The 19,472-nt window shown below is 50.0% G+C and overlaps 1 protein-coding gene and 1 pseudogene across 1 annotated transcript in view; one reads left to right on the forward strand and one right to left on the reverse strand.

Annotated features, from left to right (window-relative positions):
• Positions 1–839: 839 nt before the first annotated feature.
• LOC140406849 (nmrA-like family domain-containing protein 1) overlaps positions 840–19,472 on the forward strand; it is a 59,412-nt gene continuing 40,779 nt past the window's right edge. The window contains 1 exon segment of the mRNA XM_072494735.1: positions 840–1,130. Within this exon segment, the coding sequence (XP_072350836.1) occupies positions 840–1,130 (291 nt within the window).
• On the reverse strand, positions 5,754–5,909 carry LOC140408115 (U2 spliceosomal RNA; annotated as a pseudogene).

Raw genomic sequence — 19,472 nt, forward strand, 5'->3', positions numbered from 1 at the left:
CAGTCAATGAAATTTGTGGCTGCACCTTTTCAGTGCCAGCTATTTAAGTATGGCCAACTGCCCCAAGAGCTGCTGGCCAATCTGAGGGCCATCAATCAATATCAGAGGCCTGTCTATGGGCCAAAGGATTGGCCGAAAAGGAGGTCCTCTCGCACAGACCACTGGGAGGCCACTAGGGTTTATCTGATGCTTTCTCCAGCGCCCGCCACTGCTGTTAAAATGCCAGCAGAAAAACACCTCAATTGGCCATTTAGGTAGCTCAATTGGCTTCTGGGCGGGAGGGCCATCTGCCACCTACTCTGCTGCTGGCAAGATGGCGTGGTGGCAGGAAGACAATGGACATGCCACTCCGTGACTTCATTTGCCATGTTGTTTCCCTACCACCCAGCCTGTCTCCAAGAGGGCTTGTAAAGTTCAGCCTGGATGACTCGTTGTCAGTGCTTTGACTAAGTGTCACCCAGACACGAAATTTTAGCTCCCTTCTCTCTCCACAGATGCTGTCAGACCTGCTGAGATTGTCCGGTATTTTCTGTTTTTGTTTCAGATTCCAGCATTCGCAATCATTTGCTTTTATCTTAATGAACAAGTAGAACCCGAATTATAAAAAAAAGCAAATTTTTTTAAACAGCATACTTTCCTGAGGAATAGTAATTAGCCTCTACTTAACCTGAGGATGCGTCTATTTACAGCACTTTCTACCCAGGGAGTATTGAGCAAGTACAAGATCAGATTCAATTGGACTTGGTGGCATTAAAGGGACAGGAACAATTGAATAGAACTCCAAGGCGATTCCTTTATACCTATTAAGAATCTCGATAGATAGATACCTATCTATCGAGATGCAAACATTCTCCAACAGTAAAGTAAATGGAATTTTTAAATCTTGCAAAGGAAATCGAGGTGGATCAGTGGCAGTGGCCCGATTAAAGGATGGTACATTCAAGGTGAGAGCTGTCACCAGGAACCCAAGGAAAAAAGAAATGAAAGAACTGAGACATCTTGGAGCTGAAATAGTGAAAGCTGATCTGGTCAGTGAAAAGAGCCTGTTTGATGAGTTGAAAGATGTCTAAGGAGTCTTCTTCGTCACTGACTATTGGGAATATATGGACATTGATAGAGAAGTGCAGCAGGTATGAAGGAAATGGTGTACAAAAGTGCACCTCCCCATAAAATCTTAATATATTTTTTGCCTACAGGCCAGAAAAGAGACAGCTGTAAAACAAAACTGCTGTAATTAAGAGACTAAAACCCAGCACCAGTCCCCTGCACATGATTTGACCTTGCCTTTGGTTTTCCAGTGGGGCTGTGCTAGAGGCACAGGGTGTTGGTTCAGCTCTATGGCACAAGACTGAAAACAACACTCTTTGGGCTGGTTGCTGACAGTTTTTTTGAAATAAATTTAGGGTACCCAATTCATTTTTTCCAATTAAGGGGCAATTTGGCCAGTCCACCTACCCTGCACATCTTTGGGTTGTGGGGCGAAACCCACTCAAACACAGGGAGAATGTGCAAACTCCACTCGGACAGTGACCCAGAACCGGGATTGAACCTGAGACCTCGGCGCCGTGAGGCAGCAGTGCTAACCCTCTGCGCCACCGTGCTGCCCTTGGCTGCTGAGAGTTATGGCGTGTTGTGCCCTTGGAGCTCAGCAAAATCTTTTCATTCTTAGAAGGAGAAGGACTAGAGCTATGGCACCACAAGCCTGTTCTGCCAATCAATACAATCATGGCTGGTCTCCTGCCTCAACTCCACTTTGCTACCTAAATCTTGACTTTCTGAGAGATTAAAATTCTATCTACCCAAGCCTTGAATATATTCAATTATCGGCAAACCTCAGGGATAATTCCAAAGATTCACAATCCTCTGAGTGCAGAAATTTCTCCAGATTTCAGTCCTCAATTATTTTTTTTTCCAATTAAGGGGAAATTTAGCATGGCCAATCCATCTACCCTACACATCTTTTTGGGTTGTGTGGGTAAGACCACACAGAGACAGGGAGAATGTGCAAACTCCACACGGACAGTGACCCAGGGCCGTGTTCGAACCCGGGTCCTCGGCGCCATCTCAGTCCTAAATGATCAATCCCTTATCCTGAGTCTGTGGCCATGTGTTCTGAATTCTCTAGCGAGGTAAAACAAACTCAAAGTTGCCTGCCAGATCTTTATGTTTCAATGATCATCGCTCATTCTTTTCCAAGCTCTAGAGTTTATGGGCGGGATTCTCTGACCCCCTGCCGGGTCGGAGAATCCCCGGGAGGCGACGCGAATGCAGCCCTGTTGCCCCGACGGCGGCTGGCGTATTCTCCGGCGCCGTTTTTCGGGCGGGAGCGGGATTCACGCCACGCCGGTTGGGGGCTGTTGGCAACGGCACGCCCAGCAATTCTCTAGGCCCCGGGCAGCATGGTGGCGCAGTGCGTTAGCCCTGCAGGCTCACGGCGCTGAGGTCCCAGATTCGATCCCAGTTCTGGGTCAGTGTCTGTGTGGAGTTTGCATATTCTCCCCGTGTTTGCGAGGGTTTTGCCACCACAACCCAAAGATGTACAGGCTAGGTGGATTGGCCAGGCTAAATTGCCCCTTAATTTGAAAAAAATGAATTGGGTACTCTAAATTTAAAAGAAAAAAATTCTCCTGGCTCCGATGGGCCGAGCAGCCGTCCGTTTTTGGCCAGTCCCGCCGGCGTGTATCACTCACCTCTGACACCGGCGGGACCTGGCAGGTACGTCGGCAGGAGCGGACCTTGGGGGGACCCGGGGGGATCCGACCCCGGAGGAGGGCCCCCATGGTGGCCTGGCCCGCGATCGGTGCCCCACCCATCTGCGGGCAGGCCTGTTCCATGGGGGCACTCCTTCCTTCTGCGCCAGCCCCTGTAGGGCTCCGCCATGGCTGGCGCGGAGAAGAGAACCCCCCGCGCATGTGCCAAAATACGCCGACCGGTCTGCGCATGCGCGGAACCATGCCAGCAGTTCTGCGAATGCGCAAGATCACGCCGGTCCTTTGCCGCATGCGCGAACTCGCGCTGTCCCTTTGGCATCGGCTGGAGCGGTGCCAAACCCTCCGCCGTCCACCTAGCTGTTGACGCTGGAGTGGTTGGCGCCAGTTCTCCCGCCGGCGTGGGGACTTAGTCCACAGAAGGGAGAATCCCAGCCTATAGGTCCAATTTACTCAGCTTCTCATCCCAGAAACCAATCTACTGAACTTTTCCTGGATTGACACCAAGGTAAGTATATTCTACCTTATATATGGAGATCAATATTGCCCACAGTACTGTCACCAAAGTGGTTTCTCAAAAGACCGACACAAACGAAGCAAGATTTGTTGTCCACTTACTTAAATTGTCTATGGGCACGATCAAACCAAATTTTGCCAGAGTACCCTGTTGAGTGCCTGTAGCCGGGTATTGTCCAGCGCTCGTAGTGCTGAGAAACACCAGGCTATTTAATGGGACTTTGTTGCTATCTGGGCCTCAGCGGCGAACGCCCCGCCGAGGCTGCACTTAGTCCCATTTCCTGCACTGAGGAGCTCCGCGCGCCAGAACTCCTCAGTGCAGGACGAGATAGGGACGTCATTTTTAACTTTTATCCCAATCTCTCGACCCCTGGACCTCCCCCCTCCCTCAGTCCTATTTCACCTGTAAGGGGGTTCCATTGCCTCCCCACACTCCACCTCACATGGCACGATCCCCGACACAGGAAAATTGCCAACCTAGCACTTTGCCACTGCCGCCATTTCTGAAGGATATTGCAGTGCTCCTCCGATCGGGCTAGGCATTGGAATCTCGCCTTGTGCAGCTCAATGGTCCCCTCAATTTTTAAAAATAAATTTAACGTACCCAATTCATTTTTTTTTCAATTAAGGGGCAATTTAGCGTGACCAATCCACCTACTCTGCACATCTTTGGGTTGTGGGGGTGAGACCCACGCAGACACAGGGAGAATGTGCAAACTCCACATGGACAGTGACCCAGGACCGGGATTGAACCTGGGTCCTCGGCGCTGTGAGGCGGCAGCACTAACCACTGCGCCACCGTGCCGCCCCGCAATGGTCCTCTCAATAATCGCCAATTTGGAGGCATGACTTCTCCTCCGCTTCTATCCTTGGGTGCCTGAGTGGCACCATAAGCCAGCTTTCCAGTGGATAGCCATTGTCATCCAGAAGCAACCATCTAACTGAGCATGAGCTGTGAACAGCTTTGAGTGTTGCAGGATGTACTGATCATGGGATTTGCCAGTGTACCTGCTGCAGACCTGCAAAATCTGTGTCTTGTGGTCACAAGCAATCTGACCATTGCTGTCCATGAACACATCCAGCTTAGCTGCTGGCACCTTGATGGCCACATGTGTGCAATCTTGGATCCTTGATGCGGGGGAACCCAACATGGCTGCAAAACCTCTGGCTCAGTCAATCTTTTTTTAAATTTAGAGTACCCAATTATTTTTTTTCCAATTAAGGGGCAATTTAATGTGGCCAATCCACCTAGCCTGCACATCTTTGGGTTGTGGGGGTGAAACCCACACAAACACAGGGAGAATATGCAAACTCCACACGGACAGTGACCCGGGGCCGGAATCGAATCCAGGTCCTCAGTGCGTAGGCAGCAGTGCTAAACACTGCGCAACCGTGCCTTCCCCTGGCTCACTCAATCTTGCTGGATTTGTTGGTCTAGAAACGAATGAAGTTCACAACACTCCTGAACAGAGCACTAGTGACCAGCTTGACGCAACTGTGTGCAGCAGATTGAGAAACACCACGTAGATCCCCCTCTGAACCTTGGAGGCAAACAATTTCAGGGCAACTGTAACCTTTAGAGCCACTGGCATAGGGTGGCCACCTACACAGTTGGAGGTGATCTGCAGGCCTATTATCTGGCACATGGAGGTAACAGTGCCTCTAGAGAGGCAGAGCCTCCTTTGGCACTGGATCTCAGCCATGTTCAGGTAGCTGAAGCACTGCCTCAACACTTTGGCTGCATGATAATAGCGTCTTCTGTGAACCCGTCCACCTTGCGCTTCCTGCTCACTCTGCCCCTCTCTGCCCGCATGTCACTTTCCACAGAACACTTTTTGGGATGCTGCCTGCAGACAACTGGCCTCCTTAGCCTTCTGGCACTCTCCTCCTCTTCAGAGGCGGTCCCTCCAGCAGTGTACAATCCCCATTTGCTGCAACACAGTTGGAATAGAATAGTGCACTGAAGGGTACGCTCGGCAGAAAGCCTCAAAGATAGTTTGTAAGCCAGAGTCCTCCAGACAACATAGAAAATACTATGAACTATTGGGAATATACCAACAGCGTACTCTCACCTAAACTTCTGACTACTCACATTGCCATGGCTCTGGGTGACTTTTATCACATCTTGGATTGAGAAACAATTAAAAACAAGATGGTTGTGTGGCTGTGGGCTGAGCACTTTAATTGTCAACGGGCACGCTTCTGACTCCCATGCGTGCCAGCCATCCATATTATGGGGCAATATCACGATGATGTCGGGATGCCCGCCTGACGTTTACTCAATGCAATTTCACACTGTTTCAGGTCTGCTGCACAACCTATTGTAACTAGTAAAATTTAGGCCCATGTGTCTGTCATGGCAATTATGTCAAACCCATTTATATCTATTTTTGCTGTGAGTTTGTCTCTCTTATTATGAATGTTACCTATGTTTGGATGAAGAGCCTTTTAAAAAAAATGTTTTTATCCCATCCTTAAAGTTACAAAGCCAATGCTCAGAGTGGACAGGGCAAACCCTTTATCTATCTCATTGCCTGCTCCAAAAAACAATCCAAATTCAAATTGAAGCCAACTCATGATCCCCACAAGAGAGAAATACAAGATCCTGGCTGACAAAAAAAGGCATTGTACCTCATCTTGGGCTTGAACTGACGCTTGATCTTAGCCAAAAGGCCAAGAAGCGATGAAGAGCTTTTTGTTTAACTCCCCTCTACCTTATTCTTTGCATGAACATTATTTGCTGATACAATATTAATGTTAAACTCTCTGTCCCTTCCTGTCCCACTTTGCTTGTCTTTATCCAAACTGCTCTATTGCCTCAGATTTTCTCTCTAGATTATTTAATCTCTCTTCAACTAACCCTTCCACTCCCTGCTCTCTACCCCCCTCTTTTTAGTTTAAAGATCACCGCAGCCCTATGCCAGGACACTAATTCCAACCTGATTCAATTTCAACCCATTCCAACGGAACAGCTCCCTCTTCACCCAGTGCTGGTACCAATGTCCCATGAATCAAAACTCTTTATTTCCCACAACAATCTCTGACCTACATGCTCAATTCTCTATCTGTTTGACCCTATGACAATTGGCAATCCAAAGATTATTACCTTTGAACTTCTGCATTTTGATCTGGACCCTAACTCCTCAAACTTTCTCCGCAGAACATCATTCCTAGTTCTACCTATCTCATTGGTTCCTATGTGGACCACAGCTACAGGATTCACCTCCTACCACTCTGAGTTTGACTCCAGCTCTGAGGAGATCTCCCATGACCCTGGCACCAGGCAGGCAACGCAACCTTAAGACTCCCAATTGCTGCTGCAGAAAACAGTGTCTATCCCCCTAACTATACTGTTCCCCGTCACTACCACCAGCCTCACACATTAAAATGACATCATGCATAAAATGGTGCCATGGTCAGTTTGCTCATCCTCCCTGCAGGCCTTAACTTCAACCACACAAGTAGCAAGTACCTTGCAACTGTGGTCCAGGGCTCATGCTCTTCCATCAATACATCATGGACCCTCTTACCTGACTGAATTGTAGTCACATTGTCCTCTCTCTAACCATTTACCAACTCTGAAGCCCTGATCAACCTAAATGCTGTGACTGCCTGCTGGAACAAAGTGTTCAGGTAACTCTCCTCCTCCCTGGTGCCCCACGATGTCTGCAGTTCCGACTTCACCCCAACAGCTCTGAGCCGAAGTTGCTCATGCTGCCGACACTCACCGCAGATCTGTTTGTCCAGGATTGCAGTGCTCTCCATACGTTGAGTTACGATACACTATCTGTCCTGCCATATCTGTCTAATCGTATTTATCTGACTAGCTGATTAGTTACTAGCTTAGTAAAGTAATAATGAATAGACTCCTGCAAGCACACAACAACCTGAAATATCTTTTAAGATTGACCTATCTGGAGCCCAGAGCGCAAGGCAGCCAGAGGGCTAGTGTGGAGCCCAGAGTGCGAGGCAGCCGGAGGGGTGGTGCAGAGCCCAGAGCGCGAGGCAGCCGGAGCGGCGGTGCAGAGCCCAGAGCGCGAGGCAGCCGGAGGGGTGGTGCGGAACAAAGAGCGCGAGGCAGCTGGAGGGGCGGTGCGGAGCCCAGAGCACAAGGCGGTGCGGAGCCCAGAGCGCGAAGCAGCCAGAGAGATGTTGCAGAGTCCAGAGCATAAGGAGGCCAGAGCGCAAGGCAGCTGGACGGGCAGCACAGAGTCCACAGCGCGAGGCAGCTGGATTGAGCGTGAGGGAGCAGTAAGAAATAGGCAAAAGGATACAGCTGTCACTCACTGGCACATCCCAGGCATCCACTATGGATGTCTTAACACTGGACGTCTGAAGTAAAGTTGAGGAGCAGAAATAAAATTTGTTCAACATCTAAGAACAACACATTTTCTCCTGAAGTTTCAAAGTAACATTTCCAATTAATGGACTTCCGGTGATGGCCATGGAGTGAGTGGTCGCACGCAAGGTGGCTCCCATATGAAAACTGTGAAAACAATCTTCTAACCCCATCAAGTGGGCACCAGAATTATCTAAAACCACCAGGATGAGGGGAGGGAAACCCTGACCTCAGAGCTGGCAGCCACACGAGGTGGCATGGAAATGGGAAGGCCGACTCCACGGAGCTTTCAGCGCAGACCGAAGCGCTGATGGGCAAGCTCCTGGGCTTCATCACCGCTGAACTCCAGAGGCGCAGAGAGGAGCAGCAAAGAGCCCTCCTGGCAGCCATCGAGACAGTGGTGGAGACAGCAATGGCCTCCATGAGGAAGGTGATGTCCAAAATGGAGCAGTGGCTGGAGGCCCAGGAATCGAAGACGAGAGACCTGGAGAAGGCCGCCACAGCAAGGAGACCGGATCGTGGAATTGGACACCCAAGACACGAGCTTGATCAAAACTCAGAAGGGCCTAAGGGAGAAAGTGGACGACCAAGAAAATAGCTCTCGCCGCCAAAACTTGAGAATCGTGAGGCTGCCGGGGGGGATGGAGGGAAAAAACCCACGGAATATGTCCTGGAGATGATCGGGACACTGGTCGGTAAAGAGGGCTTCACCAAGCTCCCGGAGGTAGATCAGGCCCATAGGTTTTTTTCACAGCAGCCCGGAGCCGGAAACCTCCACGAGCGATGATTGTGAAGTTCCACAAGATCCTGAGATGGGTGAAAAGTGCGAGAGGTTCAAATGGGAGGGACATGCCATCCGCATGCACCAGGACATTAGGGTGGAGCTAGCCAAGCGCCGGGCCAAATTTAACAGTGCCAAATCAGTCCTCTACAAGAGTGAGGTGCGGATCGGCAGGGAGGCAGAGCGGGCAGGTGTGGGGGGGAAGGGGGAGGTAGATGGGGGTTAAACATGAGAACCAGATCCAGAAGGGAGTCCTGCAATAGCAAGTATGGACTACAGTGAAAGAGGAGGCCACGCGCACCTCCCGGGACGGAAGTGGCACCTGGCAAAGAACAATGAACAATACAGCACAGAAACAGGCCCATCGGCCATCCAAGCCTGTACCAGTCATGCCACCAGCCTTTGCCAAAACCCTCAGTACTTCCATGTGCCATATCCCTCTATACCCATCCTACCCACATGTTTGTCAAGATGCCTTTTGAACGCCGTTAATGTATCTGCTTCCACAACCTCCTCTGGCAACGCGTTCCAGACACTCATGACACTCTGCGTAAAAAAACCTGCCTTGCACATCTCCTCTCAACTTTGCCCCATGGACCTTAAACCTATCCCCCCCTGGTGACTAACCCTTTCACCCTGGGAAAGAGTGCCTGCCCATCCACTCTATCCTCATAATCTTGTAGACCTCTATCAGGTCACCCCTCAACCTCCGTCTTTCGAATGAAAACAGTCCGAGTCTATTCAGCCTCTCCACATAGCTAATACCTCCCAGACCAGGCAACATCCTGGTAAATGTCCTCTGCACCTTCTCCAAAGCCTCCACATCCTTCTGGTAGTGTGGTGACCAGAATTGTGTGCAATATTCCAAGTGCAGCCTTATCAAAGTTCTATACAACTGTAGCATGACTTGCCATTTTTATACTCGATGCCCCGTCCAATGGGCGTATGCTTTCTTGACTTCCTTGTCCACTTGTGTTGCCACCTTCAAAGGTCTGTGGACCTACACGCCCAGAACGCTCTATCTTTCTATATTCCTAAAAGTTTTGCTATTTACAGTATATTTCCTCTCTAACAAAATACATTACCTCACATTTGTCCGGATTAAACTCCATTTGCCATTTCTCTGCACAAGTCTCCAACCTACTAAATGAATATTTTTCGTCAGTATTCACTCAGGAGAAAGATAATGTTGTGGAGGAGAATGCTGAGCCCCAGGCTAATAGAATAGATGGCATTGAGGTACGTAGGGAAGAGGTGTTGGCAATTCTGGACAGGCTGAAAATAGATAAGTCCCCGGGACCTGATGGGATTTATCCTAGGATTCTATGGGAGGCCAGGGAAGAGATTGCTGGACCTTTGGCTTTGATTTTTATGTCATCATTGGCTACAGGAATAGTGCCAGAGGACTGGAGGACAGCAAATGTGGTCCCTTTGTTCAAAAAGGGGAGCAGAGACAACCCCGGCAACTATAGGCCGGTGAGCCTCACGTCTGTAGTGGGTAAAGTCTTAGAGGGGATTATAAGAGACAAGATTTATAATCATCTAGATAGGAATAATATGATCAGGGATAGTCAGCATGGCTTTGTGAAGGGTAGGTCATGCCTCACAAACCTTATTGAGTTCTTTGAGAAGGTGACTGAACAGGTAGACGAGGGTAGAGCAGTTGATGTGGTGTATATGGATTTCAGCAAAGCGTTTGATAAGGTTCCCCACAGTAGGCTATTGCAAAAAATACGGAGGCTGGGGATTGAGGGTGATTTAGAGATGTGGATCAGAAATTGGCTAGCTGAAAGAAGACAGAGGGTGGTGGTTGATGGGAAATGTTCAGAATGGAGTACAGTCACAAGTGGAGTACCACAAGGATCTGTTCTGGGGCCGTTGCTGTTTGTCATTTTTATCAATGACCTAGAGGAAGGCGCAGAAGGGTGGGTGAGTAAATTTGCAGACGATACTAAAGTCGGTGGTGTTGTCGATAGTGTGGAAGAATGTAGCAGATTACAGAGGGATATAGATAAGCTGCAGAGCTGGGCCGAGAGGTGGCAAATGGAGTTTAATGTAGAGAAGTGTGAGGTGATTCACTTTGGAAGGAATAACAGGAATGCGGAATATTTGGCTAATGGTAAAGTTCTTGAAAGTGTGGATGAGCAGAGGGATCTAGGTGTCCATGTACATAGATCCCTGAAAGTTGCCACCCAGGTTGATAGGGTTGTGAAGAAGGCCTATGGAGTGTTGGCCTTTATTGGTAGAGGGATTGAGTTCCGGGGTCGGGAGGTCATGTTGCAGCTGTACAGAACTCTGGTACGGCCGCATTTGGAGTATTGCGTACAGTTCTGGTCACCGCATTATAGGAAGGACGTGGAGGCTTTGGAGCGGGTGCAGAGGAGATTTACCAGGATGTTGCCTGGTATGGAGGGAAAATCTTATGAGGAAAGGCTGATGGACTTGAGGTTGTTTTCGTTGGAGAGAAGAAGGTTAAGAGGAGACTTAATAGAGGCATACAAAATGATCAGGGGGTTGGATAGGGTGGACAGTGAGAGCCTTCTCCCGCGGATGGATATGGCTGGCACGAGGGGACATAACTTTAAACTGAGGGGTAATAGATATAGGACAGAGGTCAGAGGTAGGTTCTTTACGCAAAGAGTAGTGAGGCCGTGGAATGCCCTACCTGCTACAGTGGTGAACTCGCCAACATTGAGGGCATTTAAAAGTTTATTGGATAAACATATGGATGATAATGGCATAGTGTAGGTTGGATGGCTTTTGTTTCGGTGCAACATCGTGGGCCGAAGGGCCTGTACTGCGCTGTATCATTCTATGTTCTATGTTCTATGTTCTATCTTTGATTTGCAGTACCTTCTGACAATCCTCAACACTATCTGCCACTCCACCAACCTTGGTGTCATCTGCGAACTTACTAATCAGACCAGCTACATTTACCTCCAAATCGTTTATGTGCACTACAAACAACAGAGGCCCCAGCAAAGATCCCTGTGGAACACCACTAGTCGCAATCCTCCCTTCAGAAAAACACCCTTCTACTGCTATCCTTTACCTCTGTGACTGTGCCAGTTCTGTACCATCTTACCACCTCACCTCTGATCCCATGTGACTTCATCTTTTGTACTAGTCTGCCATGAGGCACCTTGTATAAGGCTTTATTGAAGTCCATGTAAACAACATCCACCGCTCTCCCCTCATCAATCATCTTTGTCGCCTCAAAAAACTCGATCAAGTTAGTGAGGCACGACTCCCTTCACAAAACCATGCTGTCTATCACTTATGAATCCATTTGTTTCCAAATGGGTATAAGTCCTGTCCCTGAGAATTTTCTTTAATAATTTACCTACTACTGACGTGAGGCTCACCGGTCTATAGTTATTACTGCTACCATTCTTAAACAGCGGTACCACATTAGCTATTCTCCAGTCCACCGTGATCTCATCTGTAGCCAATGAGAATACAAAGATGTCAGTCAAGGCCTGAACAATTTCCTCCTTTGCTTCCCTCAGTATTCTGGGATAAATCCCATCCGGCCCAGGAGACATATCTACCTTAATATCTTTTAAAATACCCAATACCTCCTCCTTTTCGATGTTAACATGATCCAGTCTGTCCACACACCCTACCCAAGAATCATCTTCCACAAAGTCCCTTTCTTTGGTGAATACTGTTGCAAAGTACTCATTTACTACCTCGCCATTTCCTCTGGCTCAACACATAGATTCCCCCCACTGTCCTTAAGTGGTCCAATCCTTCCCCTGGCCATCCTTTTGCTTTTTACATATGAATAAAAAGCTTTGGGATTCATCTTAATCCGACTTGCCAAGGACTTTTCAGGACCTCTCCTGGCCCTCCTAATTTCCCACTTCAGTACCTTCCTATACTCCTCAAGGGTTTCGACTGTCCCCACCCTTCTAGACCATACAAAAGTCTTCTTTTCATTTTTGACAAGGTTCACAATATCCAAGGCACCCTAAACTTCCCATACTTATCTTCGTTCTCTCAGGAACGTGACTTTCCTGAATCCTAATCAACTGTCGCTTGAAAGACTTCCACATGTCCGATATTGATTTACCATCGAACAGCCGTACCCAATCCAAATTTTTCAATTCCTATCTAATGTTATTGGAATTTGCCTTTGCCCAGTTTAACATCTTAATGCGAGGGTCATCCTCACCCCTGTCCAAAAGTACCCTAAATCTTACGGAATTGTGGTCACTACTCCCAAAATGTTCACCTACTGAAACCTCAACCATCTGTCCAGGCTCAATCCCCAATACCAGATCCAGTACTGCCCGTTCCCTCGTTGGACTATCTACATATTGCATCAAGAAGCCTTCCTGGATACACCTTACAAACTCTGCCCCATCCAAACTCCTAGCACTAAGTAAGTCCCAGTCAATATAGGGGAAATTAAAATCCCCTACCACAACAACCCTGTTACTTTTGCACCTAACCAAAATCTCTCCACCCATCTGCTCCTCTATCTCTTGCTGGCAGTTGGGGGGCCTGTAATAAATGCCCAACATTGTGATTGTCCCCTTCCTGTTCCTGAGCTCCACCCAGATTGCCCCATTGTATGAGCCCTCCAAGGTGTCCTCCCACAGTACGGCTATAATATTCTCCTTAACCAGTAATGCTACTCCCCCACCGCTTTTACATCCTCCTCTATCTCTCCTGAAGCATCTATATCTTCCAACGTTCAGCTGCCAATCCTGCCCTTCCTATAACCATGCTTCTGTGATAGCCACAACATCATAATTCCAAGTACTAATAAGTGCTCGAAGTTCATCTTCCTTACCCGCTAGACTTCTGGCGTTGAAACAAATACACTTAAAACCACTGCATTTGAGCAGACAGTGTGATGTTGTTCTCTTATTTTTGTTCTCTATTTCCCCTTCAGTTTTTACACATTCTAAGCTAGCGCTCTGGTTCCCACCCCCCTGCCATATTAGTTTAAATCCTCCCGAGTGACTCTAGCAAACCTCCTAGCCAGTATATTGGTGCCCCTCCAGTTTAGATGCAACCCGTCCTTCTTGGCAAGAGGAAGGAGAAACAGGGAAGTTCAGGGAAACAAAGGACAAAAGAAGGGGTATGGAGGGGAGGGAGGTAGAGCCGAGGGGGAGGAGACCTAGGAGGAGGAAACTCAAGGGCAAGGGAGGGAGAGGGGGAGTGGCGGAGAGGTGGGGGAGGAGGGAGAGGTAGAGTGCAGGTTGCAACAGGCTGCACATGGAGACGGCGGGAAAGGGGAAGCAGTTGGTGGCCATCTTGAATGGCGGAGAAAAAAGGCAGGCCTGATCAAACAGGGCAGTGTCCACAATGTGAATATGGCTAAGCCCACAGGAGGAGCCCCCCCCCCCCCTCTCCACTTCCGCATAGTTACATGGAATGTGAGGGCCTCAATGGGCAGATGAAGAGATCCAGAGTCTGAAGATGTATGTAGCCTTCCGACAGGAAACACATCTGAGGGAGAGAGACAGACAGTGGGTAAGGAAGGGCTGTGTGGGACAAACATTTCACTCATGTTCCGATAGCAGGACGAGATCCGGTGGCCATATTAGTTAGCGGGACAGTCTCATTTACGGCGACGGGCACAGTGACGGACCCAGGGTGGCGATTCATTATGGCTAGCGGGACCCTGGGAGGTGCCCAGGTAGTTTTGGTAAATATATACGCCCCAAAGTGGGACGACGCAGAGTTCATCAAGAAAACGATGACTGAAATCCCGGACTTGGACACCCACCGACTGGGGAACTTTAGCTGTGTGCAAGACCCGATGTTGGAATGACCCAATCCCAGGACAGGTGTCAGGCACGGCACACGAACGGAGCATCTTCATAGAGCAGATGGAGGGGGTGGACCGTGGAGGTTCCGCCACCCGGGGGAAAAAGAATTATCTTTCTTCTCCCACGTGCACAAGGCCTACTCATGGATAGACTTTTTTGTGGTAGGGAAGAGGGTGCTTCCAGGGGTAACAAAGGCAGAATACTTCGCCATTGTAATCTTCGACCATGCACCACATTACATCGACGTGTGGTTGGAGAAGGGATGGGCCCAACGCCCCCCCCCCCCCATGGAGGCTGGATGCAGCTCTTGCTGATAAGGAATTCAACACTAAAATATTCCAAGCTCTCAACGATTATGTATCCTGCAACCAGAATGGGAAGGTTTCACCCTCCACATTCTGGGAGGCACTGAAGACAGTGATCAGGGGGAAATTATAGCTTATAGGGCCTTGGAGACAAGAAGGAAAGGGAAACCAAGCAGAGGCTGATTGACTCCCTACAGGAGGTGGATCGGCAGCACTCCACTGCCTCAACTGTGGAACTGCTGGCGGAAAGGAAAAAGCTGCAGATGGAATTTGACCTGCTCTCTACACAGAAGGCAGTCTACCAGCTCCTCCAGGCATGGGGGGGGGGGGGGCCTTTTACAAACACGGAGACAAAGCAAATCACATGCTGGCACACCAGCTAAGGAAACAGGCTGCCGCGAAAGAAATAGCTCAGATCAGGGACAGTAACGGAAGGATGGTAGCGGATCCAAACAAGGTCAATAAGCCCTTTATGAATTTTTACTGAGTGCTGTCCAGCTCCGAGCCCCCAGAGGGAGCCTCGGGGATGGAACAGTTCCTCAATAAACTGGACATATTGGCAGTGGGGGAGGGCAAAAAGCAGGCACCGGAAGCACCCCTAGGGCTGGGTGAAATCGTGGAGGGCATCATCGCTATGCAGTCAGGAAAGTGCCAGGACTGGATGGGCTCCCGGCAGACCTTTACAAAAAATCTCAGCATTGCTAGCCCCACATCTCTGGGAGATGTTCAATGACTCACTGTCTAAGGGGGCTCTGCCGCCCACCCTGGCCCAGGCCTCCATTTCATTGATTCCCAGAAAGGACAAAGACCCGACAGAGTGTGGATCATACAGACCCATCTCTCGCCTAAACACTGACCCAAAAATCCTGGCGAATGCTCTGGCGAGGTGACTGGAGAGTGCCTGCCAGATGTGATCACAGAAGATCAGACGGAGTTTGTGAAAGGAAAACAATTAACAGTGAACCTCAGACCTCTGCTGAACATAGTAATGATCCCATCCAGGGAGAGGACACCAGACACGCTGGGAAAGCCTTCTAGAGAGATTGACTAGGTTGGGATTGTTCTCGCTGGAGTTCAGAAGAATGAGGGGGGATTTCATAGAGAGTTATAAAATTCTAACAGGACTAGACAGGATAGATGCAGGGAAGGTGTTACCAATGATGGGTGTGTCCAGAACCAGGGGTCACAGTCTGAGGATTCAGGGTAAACCATTTCGGACAGAGATAAGGAGACATTTCATCACACAAAGAGTGGTGAGCCTGTGGAATTCATTGCCACAGGAAGTAGTTGATGCTAAAACTTTGAATATATTCAAGAGGCGGCTGGATATAGCACTTGGGGAGAATGGGATCAAAGGCTATGGGAAGAAAGTAGGATTAGGCTATTGAGTTGGGTGATCAGCCATGACCGTGATGAGTGACGGAGCAGGCTCGAAGGGCCAAAAGGCCTCCTCCTGCTCCTATCTTCTATGTATCTATGTATTGAGTAGAATGGAGGTACCTCATGGAGATGCTTGAATGGTTTGGGTTCGGAGAGGGATTCACCTCGTGGGTGAAGCTCCTGTACAGATCTGCTGTGGCGACAAACTCCACCAGTTCCGAATGCTTTAGGCTGCATGGGGGGAATGAGGCAGGGGTGCCCATTATCCTCGCTCCTGTTCGCACTAGCAATTGAGCCACCGGCTATCGACCTTAGATCAGCGGATTGGTGGACGGGCATCCAAAGAGGTGGTAGAGAGCACAGAGCTTCACTGTACGCGGATGTCCTGCTCCTCTACACATCAAACCTCCTAGCCAGCATGGGAAAGATAACCAGACTCCTCAGGGAGTATGGCGCCTTCTCAACCTGGGTAAGAGTGAAATCTTCCCGGTAAACCCCGAGAGAGAGGAGCGGAGCTGGAGGAACTATCTTTTAAAATAACCCAGATCAAGTTCAGATACCTGGGGATCCAAGTGGCCTACACCTGGAGGAGGCTCCACAAATGGAACCGTTCCATTCTGGTGGGAGAAGTGACGAGGGACCTGCAAAGATGGGACTCACTCTCTCTTTCGCTAACTGAAAGGGTACAGGCGGTCAAAATGAACGTGCTACCTAGGTTCCTCTTAATATTTAGATTGCTCCCGATCTTCATCCCCAAATCCTTCTTCGCCAAGGTTGACAAACTAATCATTGCCTTTGTCTGGGAGGGAAGAGTACCTAGAATGCGGAGGCCCATTTTACAATGAGGGCGGCACATGGGGAGGCCTGGCCTACAAAATCTTCTTTTCTACCACTGGGTGGCCAATGTGGAGAGGGTGAGGAGGTGGCTAAGGGAGCCGGAGGTGGATTGGATTTGAATGGAGGAGGCCACCTGCATGGGGACCTCTCTCCAAATGCTGGTCACTGCACTACTCACGCCTTTCCCACACCCACACGCCAGGAGCATGGTGGTAGTGGCCACTCTTAGGATGTGGAACCAGTTTAGATGCAATTTTTAACTGAGCAAGATATCCACGGGAGCCACCATCTGCAATAACCACAAGTTGCCATTGGCAGGGATGGACGCTACCTTTGAGACTTGGGGAGGGGACAGAGGAATGCTGATGATGGAGGACATGTATGTGGGTGGTAGACTGGAACTCAGAGAGAAGCTCCAGTTCCCGGAAGGGAATACGCTCAGATATCTGCAGCAACGTAACTTTCTCTGCAAGGCGACCAAGAGTTCCCCCAAAGACCCCCGCACCCTCCTGGACAAGGTGGTGGGACTGGATTGGTTAGGGGATAAGTGTGGTGACATATACTGGAGGCTCATGTAAAAGGTTAGGACGCCACTGGACGAGATCAGACAAAGTGGGGAGAGGAATTGGGCATGGAGATAGGGGAGGACTCTGGATCGAGGCACTGCACTGAGTCAACTCCACCTCCTCCTGTGCCGGGCTAAGCCTGATGCAGCTTAAGATGGTGCACAGCACACCTCACCAAGACACACATGAGCAACCCATCGCAGAGGTGGAGGACAAGTGCAAAAGGTACGGGGGATCCGGCCAACTACACTCACATGTTCTGGTCTTGCCCCAGACTCAGAGAATTCTGGCGGGCCTTCTTTGAGGCTATGTCCAAGGTGGTGGGGGTGAGATAGAGCTGTGCTCGTCTGTGGCGGTCCTCAGGGTATTAGAGCACTCAGAGCTTGGGACAGTAAAAGAGGCAGACACCTTGGCCTTCGCCTCACTGATCGCCAGGCGGGGACTTCTGCTAGGATGGAAATCGGCAGCACCGCCACGGGTCTCACGGTGGTTCGCAGACCTGGCCGAATTCCTTTTTTGAAATTTTTAGAGTACCCAATTGATTTTTTCCTATTAAGGGGCAATTTAGCGTGGCCAATCCATCTACCCTGCACATCTTTTGGGTTATGGGGGCAAAACCCATGCAGACACGGGGACAATCTGAAAACTCCACACGGACAGTGACCCAGAGACGGGATCAAACCTGGGACCTTGGCGCCGTGAGACAGCAGTGCTAACCCCGCCTGGCCGAATTCCTGAGGCTGGAAAAAAATCAAATTCAAAATAAGAGGATCCGAACAGAGGTTCCAGACCATGTGGAGCAAATTCACAAATTTATTCACAGAACTGTTTGCAACCAGCAGCTGAGGGGGGGGGGGGGGGGGGCTATCTAGGGGGGGAAAGGAAAGGAGGGAGGGAAGGGGGGAATAGAAAAGGGGGGACAGGGATAGCCGCCCAGAGGGAGGAGAGCTAGAGAAGAGTAGGAATGGAAGGAGGAGGAAGGCCATCTACTGGAGGGAGGACAGGCCTCCCCTTCATGGGGAGAAACGGAGGTCACAAGCAGACTCACCCACTCTCGAAGGCCTAAAGACCAAGGGGGTTGGGGACTCCTCCCCTTCCCCCCAGCCACCAATGGAATGAAGGCTACAGACAAAAGATGGAGGAAACCTCAAACACACCAGGATACAGAAGGGGGAAACAAGAAACAACTCCTACCGCTAAGCGGCAGGGCCCCACCCTAGTGAAACCCGACTGTTCTGAAAATCGAACATTGCTGTACAAATGTGTGGTGAATGTACAATTACTGATAATTCACCAGTGGACTGTGTTATGTTATTAACCCTGTGGGCTCTACCTATGGGCCATTGTGTGGCTTCACCCACAGGGGATATGTTGGGGCATGTGCGGGCTTCGCCCATGGCTCCTCCCCCTTTACAGGAGGTATAAGAGCAGCTGACCTGCGGGGCCACCTTCAGTGTTGTACCGGTCGCAGGCAGGCTCAGTTCTAAGCTGATTAAAACCACGGTTTACTTCTCCACGTGTCTCCGAGTGAATTGATGGTCGCATCAATTTAATCAGCTTAAAATACTACTATGGAATCAGCCCTCAAACCTGACAGACTGGAACTCGATCCACAGGCCGCGGAGGCGAAATAAACTTTTTCACATTGGCTTCGATGCTATCTCGCCGCATCGTCTACGCCAACCGTCACTGATGAACAGAAGCTGAGCCTCCTCCACGCACGGGTGAGCCATCGCATTTCTGTCCAGCTCGACGTAGCCGCTTCCTATACAGAGGCCCTCGCACTACTCGAACGCCTCTATGTGCGGCCTGTGAACGAGGTCTACGCGCGACACGTCTTCACCACTCGCCGCCAGTGCCCCGGGGAGCCGCTAGATGATTACCTACGCGACCTCAAAGCCCTCGCGCGCAACTGTAACTACCAGGCCGTTACAGCCACTCAGCACATGGAGCTCGCTGTCCGAGACGTTTACGTGGCGGGGGTCCGATCGAACTATGTGAGACAGCGCCAGCTCGAAAAAGGGGCCCAGGACCTGGACGACACGGTAAAACTGGCTACCTCTCTGGAGGCCGCTTTTCAGAGCCTTATTGCGTTCCCGGCCGATCACGCGACCCCCTCGTGGGCCCCCGACCCGAGACTAGCCCAGGCCTGTGCCGCGCGGCCGCCCGCCCATCATGGGGGACTACCCTGCTACTTTTGCAGCCAGTCCCAACACCCCCGACTGCACTGCCCAGCCCGCAACGCGAACTGCAG

The sequence above is a fragment of the Scyliorhinus torazame genome, chromosome 2, assembly GCF_047496885.1.
Source record: "Scyliorhinus torazame isolate Kashiwa2021f chromosome 2, sScyTor2.1, whole genome shotgun sequence".
Classification (NCBI taxonomy): domain Eukaryota; kingdom Metazoa; phylum Chordata; class Chondrichthyes; order Carcharhiniformes; family Scyliorhinidae; genus Scyliorhinus; species Scyliorhinus torazame.